Raw genomic sequence first — 11,452 nt, 5'->3', positions numbered from 1 at the left:
TGGCGCAAAATGGCGGCCGGGCGCGCGTCCCGCCGGCGGCGCGGCCTTGCCTAGGGCGCCATGGTGGCCGCCCTCCTCGGGGCGCTGGTGCTGCTGCTGCCGGCGGCTCCGTGCCCCGGGCGGCGGGCTCGGGGGCCCGGTGCGTGGTGGGGGCGGCCCAGGGGGCGGCGGTGGCGGGCCCCTTGCAGGCTTCCCTCCCTGGGTAACCGCAAAAGCTTCAGCTGGAGCCTGCTGAAAAGCCAGGCGTGTCGTCGCCCGCCCTGCGTGGCATCCGCGTGGAGCTTATTCTGTTTACAAATTCTAGAAATTCTAGAAATTCTATATTTTGTGTTGTGCTGCCACGTGTTCACTGAGCATCTCGCCAAAATGTGAAGTTGCACGTGGGGGTGAGCCCGCTGCCCCGGCGCGGCGGGAGTTGTGAATACAACCCCTTAGCCCACAGCCACAAGGTGCTCTTGTGCCCTTTGTTGCGTTTTAAAGGGTGGGAAGGTATGGTCGAATCTAAGCGAACTCGAGGAAAGGAGTCTAGCACGAGTGTCATAGTGATGTTGCCTTTTTCGGTTATTCTGTGTATTAAGGCTTGTTTCTTTCCTTTTTTAGTCTTTCAGCCTTCCTTTATCCATATGTCTGGTCCTAGGGTCAATGCACTTTTTCTTGGAAATTCTTCAGAGGTTAATTTTTCTTTAATTTTGAGCACTATAGATGAAGAGACAGGTAAGAATGCTTTTTATTTTTTTTCAAATAGCACATAAATAAGTGTGTTTGAATTCTCAATATTTTTTCCCTCACAAAGACAACTAGAGGAACAGTAGTACGTTTAGTGGTGCGTTTGTGCTGTGCTTCGTTCATTACTGAAGAGGAACTCGAAAGGATGTCTGCAGATGAAGCCCTCTGTCCTTTGGTGACTCCAGCGGGGTGTTGAGCGGCATAAGGCTCTGCCGAATTGAAGCCAGAAGTGGAGTTTAAACTTTCTACTTGCCATTCATTCCCTCCTCAATGACAGTGAACCCGTTTTTATTTTCTTTTGCTGTAGGAAAACTGCAACGTTCAAACTGCAGTGGAAGTAGAAGAGCTGGTGACTGGAATTTGAACGTAACTGCTGGTGTGGTATGTAAAATACAGATTCTTCCCTAACATGGGAAGAGTTGAACCCTCATATATTAAGGGCTAATGCAATGCTAACAAAATGGTAATGTATTAGGCACCCAGTTTCAGTGTCTTGCCTATGCCTTTTTTCCTTGACACCTTCGTTTTTGTGGATGCCTGTGCTGGAGTTTGTTGAGGTGCAGCTTTGACACTGCTTGCTACCTTCCTCTCCAGAGGAGGCTGTATATCTCAGAGCGTTTCAGATCTGTCAGAAAGAGCTAAAAGAAATATAAAAGCAATAGTCTTGTTTGTACGGTGTGAGCTCTGGAAAGTGTATATGTATTAGAATTGTATATGTATTAGAATGGTAATTATATTACACAGAAGTCCCTGAGGCTTTTATCAACTCTGTAGTCATTCCAGTCTTCAGCTGAAGGTATTATACAAAAGAAGTGAATTTTTGTTTTTATGTATGTTCTTTTCTTTAGTATTATGCATGTGGTTTCTGAGGTAACATGATCTGTGTGTATGCCTTAAAAAGTTGTGTATAAATTCATATTCTTGCTTTATTTACCTATCTCACTGCAGAACTTTTTCATTCCAATGTCAACAAATACCGTATTTTATATATACTGCATTGTAACACTTGCACTACGCAGTGGTACTGAAACTTCTCCTTCAGAAGCCTGTGTGGTATAAGCAAGTGTAATTTAATACAAGCTGTCAAAGTTGTAAAACTTTATCTAACATCTTTCAGAATACATCCAAAGTGACCATAAGCTTGTCTAGAAACCTGCAGTTGTGTTTGCCCAATGCTACTGACTGCTGCACAAAACCTCTCTGCGTGGTTGAAACACTTCAGATTTTAGCTTGCCGTGGTTCAGTGATGTTGGCACATCTCCTGATTCAAGCTGAAATATATGCCAACTCTTCCTTTGTAGGAAATGTGTCAGGTAAGTAGTTATATGTGTTAAAGGAAAAAATTGTACACCAACTGTTTTGTTTCTCTCTACATATGAAAAGTTAAAAATTGGAATTTGGGCAGCAATGATGGATACTGAATAGTCAGTAGCAGAATTTGTAAAAAGTATGTACACGGTAAGAATAAACTGTAATGCACACAGTCTGTTTACTGGGATTCCAATGTGAGTGATTTGATTTTTCTGTTCTTTTTTGTAATTCTTTTATAGAAAATGCAACTATCATCCCTAACCAGGCATTTCAGCCCTTAGGCTCTTGTCCTTGTGATTTGACAGCAGGAGCTTGTGATGTTCGTTGTTGCTGTGATCTGGTACTAATTTCATATTAAATTTTGAGGAAATGTTTTCACAATTTCTAGGCTCCCTCTATTATCGGGAGAAAGAGAAGGGTGAGGCGGGGAGGGGAAGGAAGAGAAGAGGTACTGAATATTTCAGATTTGAAGGAGCGTTTTTCTGACTTTCCCAGTGTTCCTAATAGGGATTACAATCTCTGTCTGTAAAATTGGTTTGACTACCTGTAACTGTGGCTGTAGTGGTTATGATAATGCAATAACTGTGTTAAAGAGTTACCTTTCTTTTCCATTTTAGGAATGTACGCCAGACTTGAAGCAATTATTCTCTGAATCGTGTTTCACTGGAGTGTTTGGTGGGGATGTAAACCCACCTTTTGATCAGCTGTGCTCTGCTAGGTCAATGGAAAATACTCCAGATTGGTTTCCTTTCCTTTGTGTACAGTCTTCTCTTGACAATACACCATTTCTTGGTTACTTTTATCATGGCTCTGTGTAAGTCTTGAAAAAAATACATTTTCTGAACATGTGTAGTGGCTATGCTAATGAAACTGTTACTTATAACGAGTTATTTTGAAGTCAGAGCTTTAATATGTGACCTTTAAATACACATAGAGTGATATTGTATAAGGAAATGAGACTTGAAATTTGTAATTATTTGTGTGATGTAGGAAGTAAAGTATTGTTTTATTTTTAAACATTCTGCAGTTCTACACCCAGACAGCCTTCATTTAAGATCTCTTTGCAAATGCCTTCTGGAAGGCTTTTTACTGGCTACAAACAAGGAGATCCAATTATGACAGAAGAAAATGACTATTTTACCATCCCCCAGGTAATCACTTCATGTTTAGGAGCTTTTGGTTCCTTGTGGTTGATGGGACATTCTCCATTTCTTGTATTCTTTGTCTTTGTAACCGAATTTTGCAGCATATCATTTTGAATTGGTAGAATATATTACTCATCTTGCATGAAACCATTATTAAAAATAAATATTTTCCTTCGTTATCTTCCTGTTCCTTTGCCGCAGAAGGTAGGAGTTTTAATTATTTCAAGAGATTAAAGCAAGCTTGGCACCCCAATTAATAGTTTATGGCTTGTTTTGTTTTGTCTGCTGCACTGATAAGCACTGTAGTCTGCTTTTTCTTTGACCCGCAGTCCTCTGGCTGTACTCCTTCAATTTTCTTTTGCATTTTAGAAGGTCATTGGTTACAGTTAGTTGGACAAATGAGGCTAAAGCCATACTGTATACTGCAATTATTTTGAAAGCAGTGCTTTTTAAATCTGAATTTCCCTTTTACTGCAGATGGACATAACAGAAGTATTTTGATAATAACAGATTGCTCCTTTTGTCAGTGTCATATATGACTGTAGTATATGGTCTCAGGATTTCATTGACAAAGGGTCTTAAAGTGAGAACCAGAGAGCTAGCGCGTCACATTTATTTCTGTTGAACTACCTGCAGCAGTCCATGGCTGGACAATGTGTTGGAAATGCCCCTGTAGCGTACTTCCAGAACTTCGATGTCAGGTGCCTTGCTCACTTAGCCTCTTATGGGGAAGGACTGCCGCATGATGTGAGGATAAACAGTGGTACTGGAGGTATGTTGCATAAGCCCTAACAGAAATGTGTCAGTATTTCACAGGACTGATAGAAACAAACCAGAAGGCTGTTGATGTGGCAGCTACATAATGTTATCTGATGGCTGTAGTTCAGCATTTGGAAATGTTCTAGTCCTGATTCCAACAGCCCGCTCTAATGCTTCCAACTGCTGTTACTCAGGATTTAATATGCGAGAAACTTTTGTTTCCTCTGTCTTTTTCTGGTCACTTGTACTGAGTATAGCTACAGGTGACAGAATAGAGCATCTCTTCCCCTATTTTCGAACTGTTGCAGTTTGCAGTGCTCTTTTTCTGTCAAGAGCATGAAGTATCATCATTTTAAAGTTAGTGAGAAGAGGTTATTTTCTGCATTACAAAATCATGTACTTACAAAGCGCCATTTCTGAGTTTGAGATAATGTAGTCACCAGCATGAAGACTGCCTGTTTAAGTTGACTAATTTTGTTCAACTGTACTACCTTTGTATCTGGAAGACCCAGCTATATCCAGATAATAATTAACTATACTTTCATAATGCATCAACTGTTTGGTCTCTTACCAAAATTCATTGTCTAAGTCATTTTCTAATCCATTTTCATAACAACAAGGATTGGACCTTGGATATGGAAATGGGATGTCTGTCTCTTGTTAGTCAGGATTGCTGCTGCATTTGTTGTTTTTTGTTCTCAGACTTTATCCAACAAAATGTGATTTACGATACCATCACTGACATAGACAAGTTCATCACTAAAAGTGGTAAGTGTCTTCCATTGATAAGCATGTTCTTACCTATCCTGAAAAATGCAAGAAATAGATGATTTTGATGCCTAAGATTTTACGTGCTGTAGTTCTTAGGGGGAATCTTGTATGTTAGCTGATGCTCAACAAATAAACTGTCTGGCCTGCTGCAAAGCAAGAAATACCTAGTTCAGCCTGACTTCAATTAAAGATGGTTAAGAAATCAGGTCCCTTAGCTTGCATTAGAAGTAATTTTTGAGAAGAAAATATTAACAATAATAATAAACTGACATTTAAAGAATGCTTTAAAAAATATCCGGGATGAACCTATCAGTGGAATGGGCAGACCATCTGTAAGCGGGTGTATACGTCTGTGTTTTGGAAGCTCTCTTGCCTATTTAAAGGGCCTTTTTCAGCCAGTGAAGCAGTTCTTTGATGTAGAACGACGATTCCAGGCGATGAGAGGGTAATGCAGTTCAGGGGAGGTGTGGAATCCAAGCTACTGTGTTTTTCTGGGGCAGTGATGGCTCCCTGAGAGTGGTTATATGAAAGTAGGGGAGTCCTAGCCTGGAGAGCAGCATCAACCAGTGAAACAAAGCCCAGTGCTGGATTCCTCAGGTGAGGTTTAACTACAGAATGTCCTGGAGCCACTGATGTTAAAATATTGGTAAACTAGAGGATTGCACTATAAGTAGAGTACACTGTCCTAATATAATGAGTCCTAAATATTAAAAGCTCTCAAAAAGGTGAATGTTATCACTTCCAGAATTTTATTAGATTTTAAAAAACTTGTTATTCTTCAGTTTTAGTAACATAGCTTTCTATTTCGCAATGCTTTTTATTGTGGCCTTCTCTTTTATTTCCTACCAGAAAGCCCTCCTACCACTGAGGTTCTATGTAAAAATGTGACTTTTGCAGAACATTATAAGTTCATTTGTAAAGGCGAGAACATAAAGGAAATAAATGTCACAGCCTTCCTTGGAAGCTTATGTGATGGAGGTATCATGACATTTCTACTACAGATTTTTTATTTACTTTTTTTTTCTCTCTCTCTCTCTTCATCTTGGAAATTCTGTGATAGAGTATCTTATTCAGCAGTATTCCTTAAAATAGATTTTTTTTGGGGACTCTGGAAAGTAAATTTATGGGGTAGTTTTCCATTAATTTATATTATTTAGCTTCTGTTACTAATAGAGACTGGAAATTTGTATCCTGTATACAGTTAAACAGCATCTTTTTTGCTAATTTACTGATTTAGGTGATCTTTTTTTCTTTTACCAGAAATACTGACACAGAGATTCACAGTCAAATTTGTAAGCTTAAATAGTATTAATGAAACAGAACTGTCGGGGAATCCAGGTATTAATATTTTATTTTGCTTCTAAAAAGTGAAAAGAAAAAAAAATCCTATTGCATTGATATTTGTTTTATATCTCTTTCATACTTCTTTATGTTGCTAGCCCTGACTTTCCTGTCTTAGTGAACTGCTGATTTTAATAGTGATGATTGGTTCTTAGGCTTTTGTTGTGCAGGTACTGATTATTTAAAGTGAAGGTATTCCTGCTGTAATGAAAACACCTGCTTGTTAACTTTGAGACTGATGACATATTTATTATTAAAAATTATGTTTATGCTTTCTGTGTTCAGGTTATCAAATTGGAAAACCAGTGAGAGCTGCAAATTTGAATGCTTCTGATACTTTTGCCAGCCTAAAACTTTGGCAGCCAGGTAATGACTTCTGACATGACTTCAACAGTAGTTTATGCTAAAATGTTCTTTTTCTTATATATACTTACTTGAAAATCTCTCTTGCATTTCTAGACTATTTTTTGTATTCGAGTTTCAGTTAGTAAGCCAGATGTACCTCCGTGAATGAATACAAAGTATTTTAAATATCCAAACACATGGCAAAAGAAAATAGGTATTATCTCTGCTCTGAAGTTGAGAATCTTGGATAGGGAAGATGTCAAGGGACTTAGGTTGTGAATCAGAGGCAGAGCTTGTAATACAACTCAGTTCTCTTGACTTTTATTTTAATTTCATTAGGCTGTCTTTGCTCTTACAGATACCAGAACATTGGATTAATTCACCTGTTTGTGTTAAATAAACACACTGGCTTTGGGCAACAGCTTTCCAAGCTGGGAACAGGAGAGAATTGTGATGTCAAGTGGAAAAAATTGCAGTAGCTGGAAAGCTTTGAGTTGCAGTGTGATTTAGCTCACCTCTCTAAGACTAGCTTAGCTATTTTACTGAGGTTAGTAATATTAATTGAAATTAACAGCCTTGTGATAGAACATAATGAATGGTCTCTCACTGTGGTAATTTACCTCTGGAGATCTTAAAGCACATACAATATCAAAATCTGAAATGGTCAGTTAATAGTTAGGTTGATTAGATTCATGGGCTTATGAATTTGAACTTTCTTGGAAATTTAAGTTCAGTGGACTTGTACCTATATTTGAACTGTACTGCTTAGTGTACTGCTTAGCATTTTAATATTTGGTCTTTTTGCACAAAATTGAAAGCTGGAGATAAAAAGGTTGATACAAGAAATCTCAAATAAGTGTTTTAAATTCGTAGCTGGCAGAGGTTTATGTACATCGGCAACTTATACACCAGTTTTATTTGGATTAGATTCATTCTCTGGATGCATGCTAGAAGTCGATATTAATGAAGATTGCAGCCTTTTAAGGTGAGCTACATATATTGAATTGTTATTCTTTGTCCCTCCTGCTCATTAAATGATCCTCTACAAGTTGCTACTATCAGCACTGTTACATTGTTTTCAGATATTCTTATATGCATTTCAGCTTTCTGTGGTTGACACTGTCCTTTTTTTTTCCCCCTTTTTTAATTGTAGTAGTGGTTTCACACAATCTCCTTGTATTGGAGTATAGATTATGTCGGAGTGGAATGTTTTGCTATTGAGCTAAGCAGCTCAGTAGTTAAATTTTATATTTGCTGAGTTATAACAACACCTTTGACAGGATACTGACCTTAAAATATAATAGTACTGCAACCCAGAGTGGTAGAGATTGCAGGTTTATTTTTGTGTTCTAACATTCTCATTTTGCAGAGAAAATGTAACTGAGAAATTGAATTCATTAATACAAGCTACTCACATTGGAAAGAGGGGCAACTCGAATTACAGTGATCTAAATGACTGGGTGGAAATAATACGTAAGTGAGATTTGCTTTGTTATTTGTAGTCTAAATCATTAAAATATGCCTCTATTATAGTATGATTAGAGCATCTTAACATAAAACCAAAAGTTTAATTTCAAATACTTAAAGATACTGATTTGTGTGTATGGATCCATACATCCATATGTGTACACATCCATGGGTATATATTGCTATGTGTACAGATACTACAGTAAGGTGTATTTCACTGTTAGTTTGTATACGTGTTATTTGGTATTTTAGTTCTCTATTGCAAAGGTATTGTTTTCCTTTATGGATATTTTATACAGAGAAAACATTTTTGCTGTGTTCTCTTACAACATCTATCAATATTTCACTGGACTGTGACATATTGAGTATCTTTTCCCCATAGAATACCTCTGTTTTGCTCCACAGGCCTAGATAAATATAATTCTGATACTAATATGAGTGCTGGAAACTTGAAAGGCATTTGCTCAGATATTCCTGCAAATCTAAATATTCGAATAATCATTGCTGATGTGGGTGCAGTTCAAGGGATTCCCCAGCAAGAGATACTTGCTATGCAAATCAGGTATAACAAAGTTATGTTTACAGCTATATTTGATGAATAAATGTTTCATTTTGAAACTTGCTTATATAACAGATGCAGATTAACTTTTACAAACAAAAATGTTATTTCTAATTTTTATATACCTTTTATTTATATTTGTAACCCAAATTTCTTTGAATACAACCAGAGGTTGAAATGTACGTTTGCCTATCTCCTTCTGAACTTGAGATTAAAAGTGTATTACTGATGACCAACAGATGGTCTTGCTATTTCAATAAAGCATTTTTTTTTAAAAAAGGCTTTGATGCTGCTGGTAATTGGCATATGCAGGGCATTTCATCAGAAGTATCTTTTAACTTTTTGTCCCATGGTAGTCTTGTGTTCTGTCTTACCACAGTGCAGGGCTGCTTTTTTAGTGCTGTGGTAAATGTTTTATTCTTTCCTGAAACAGGGAGGTTTCATATTGCAAACACCACTTTTTTTTTTTTTTTTTCCCCAGTCAATCCCAGTCAAATCTGTGGGATTCTATTCTAAATACCTGACTTCCAGCCTTTATGTGTTCTGTCTTATATATGATGTAAACTCAGACATCATCAACCTTCTCCTAAATTCTGTGTCTGTTTTGTCCCCTTGAGGTTACGTTTAGGCTCAATAGCCCTCTAGTAATAGTTATGTACATTCTTACAGTTACTCAACAGTCATATGGCAATTCCAATGTGGGCTTACCTGTGAAAATGTGAACTTTCTTCCCATCACTGCTTCTGTTCAGTTTATTAAAGTGCCAGCTCAGCCACCCATTCCATTGACAAGGTAATTATTGTAAGTAAGTTGATACTTTATGTCAAGCAGATGTAATGTGAATAGCTCTAATCAAAGAGCAGATTTGGTTTGTGGAGGCAAGAAGGCCTCGTTCCAGAATTTCTTGAGTAACAGTTCTTCTGTTAGAGACCGCCTCTCCCAAGAGCATGGAGTCCATGACAGCTTGTAAATTATCCTGGAAATTTGTCATTTGTTTTTTTGGCAGAAAAGCTTTTGTGCTGTTTATTTGAGTGGATAAGGGGTGCTGTGTGAGGCCCCCAAAATATTCATTGTCTGAAAATTTGTTCATCCCCAGAAAGAAACATCTGGCTGAAAATGATGGAAATGGAGCAGAGTGGAAGTTCCTCTAGTTTCAGAGAAAAATGTCAGAATAGCCGGGAGATTGTGGTTGCTTGATTTTTGTAACCTGGCCACCTTTTCATGGTGTTTGTCTTCCCTCGTGCTGATGATCTGGTTGTACTGGAGTTAATAAATAGTTTTAACCCCTCTCCTGTTTTTCAGATTTCAGATTAATTATACAGAATTTGACTGTGATCGAAATGACGTTTGCTGGCCACAACTTTTGTATCCATTGACACGGTTTTACACAGGTAAAAATAAGCAGCAATGTGGAATGCAGTGTACTGACTGTATTTCTTTGAAGCATTTTTGAATTTATGGAATATAGTTTGAAAGAATGCTTTGGAATAGGGAATTGAAATTTCTCTTTTAGCAATTGTGGTCCAAAAAACCTGTTTAAAATTTTTCATTATAATATGCTATTTTTTTAGTAGACTGATGGAAAAATAATTACTAGGAATGCTTTGTTGATTAGCTTGAAGTTTTGTGAATATCTGATTGGCACAGAGAGATTTTTATTCAATCCCTTCTAGAGGGAAGGTACTTCCTAAAGAAAAGGAGAATATATTCCTTTATGATACTGTTCTGTTTCCATTTCCTTCTGTAATTGCAGCATTGTGTCAGTGAATGTCACTGCCCATAGAGGGTAGTGGGAGACTTTGCTTTTTACTTACCCTGTATGTGTTCTTCAGTCAACCCACATGAGTTCTCATGAAAATTTGCCATACGGATATGTCAATTAACTTTTAAATTTCCTCTGTGTAAAACCAATGGATCATGTTTCATGGGAGGTTGTATAGATTAAATATCCATCATTTCAAAAGGGCATTAAGGCACTTGCTCTATGCTGAGAGCTATAAACATAGACAGAGGCAACTGCTTCTATCCATGTTTATCATCTGCATAACTTTGGGGACTAAAGTTCTACAAAGTATGAACTTTTTATAAAGTATCTTCCTTGTTTGTTACATTATTCAGGCTATATACATACTTAATTGTTACCTATATCTTTTAGGTTGTCTAAAATTAAAATTTAGCTTTCATATACTTATTTTTTTTTTTTATTTTCTTTTTTTTCTTCCCCAGGAGAACCATATTCCCAAAGTCTTGCTAAGGGCCTGGCACTGGCATTTCTCTTCTTACTTGCAGCAATTATGAGTAATCCTTGGTTTCAAAAAGTATGGAATAATAGTTTGGTTTAAAAATGCTGATGTAAAGAGGACTGTTCTGTTAATATTTTAGTAAGTAATTTTGAGGTAAAATTTGTGGATGAATATTCCTGGATTTTATAGACATTTTATATAAACATTTAAAAATATACAAAATGAATATTCTGTGTACAGAAAATGGTTGTATTATTTTAAATAAAAAGTAAAAAAATTGATTTTAAAGTCTGTATATGGAGCAGCCATAATGCAGATTTGACTTAACAGGGCGAAGCCTGCGTGACTTGGCACTTGGGTTGGCCTACTCTTAGAAGGTAATAACGCGAGGAATACCTAATTAGAAGGACCTTTGTCCTGTCAGCCTTGTTACCTTTTTCTTTTACTGCATATGAAAATGACAGTTTCCATATAAAACCTGCCAACTCATGCCTGTTTTTGGAATGATTCACCCTTCTTTAACAGTAATAATGCGTGAGATATTTATTGATGCATCACTGTCTTTTCCAGTTAACTCTGCTTTGGCAACCTGTATATGCTCTGGGCTACGTAACATAGAAGATTTACTCCTTATTTTCTTTTTTGATCTAATATTCTCGTGTTCTGCTTTTGGGGGATTTTCCTGTAGTTTAGATCTCATCGTTTCATAACTTACTTTCTCTTCTAAATCCTTTCGCGTGACAGGCTTCCATGTGGTCAGTGCTGAATCTGAACCCCCCCCCCCC

General features: G+C 37.3%; 1 protein-coding gene across 1 annotated transcript; it reads left to right on the top strand.

Moving 5' to 3' along the window:
- Positions 1–6: 6 nt before the first annotated feature.
- On the top strand, positions 7–11,160 carry TCTN2 (tectonic family member 2). The gene is made up of 18 exons (XM_085321041.1): positions 7–139; positions 601–714; positions 1,034–1,107; positions 1,844–2,039; positions 2,277–2,377; positions 2,655–2,851; positions 3,065–3,188; positions 3,819–3,954; positions 4,644–4,709; positions 5,562–5,690; positions 5,973–6,050; positions 6,339–6,419; positions 7,272–7,383; positions 7,768–7,871; positions 8,271–8,427; positions 9,094–9,216; positions 9,727–9,815; positions 10,651–11,160. Exons 1-18 carry the CDS (start codon positions 61–63, stop codon positions 10,764–10,766), a joined length of 2,076 nt encoding a protein of 691 aa, XP_085177167.1. The 5' UTR covers positions 7–60; the 3' UTR covers positions 10,767–11,160.
- Positions 11,161–11,452: the final 292 nt, after the last annotated feature.

The sequence above is a fragment of the Rhea americana genome, unplaced genomic scaffold (genome assembly GCF_003343005.1).
Source record: "Rhea americana isolate MKP2758 unplaced genomic scaffold, rheAme1 scaffold_68, whole genome shotgun sequence".
In the NCBI taxonomy this organism is placed as follows: domain Eukaryota; kingdom Metazoa; phylum Chordata; class Aves; order Rheiformes; family Rheidae; genus Rhea; species Rhea americana.
This window is presented reverse-complemented; position numbering and strand designations above follow the sequence as displayed.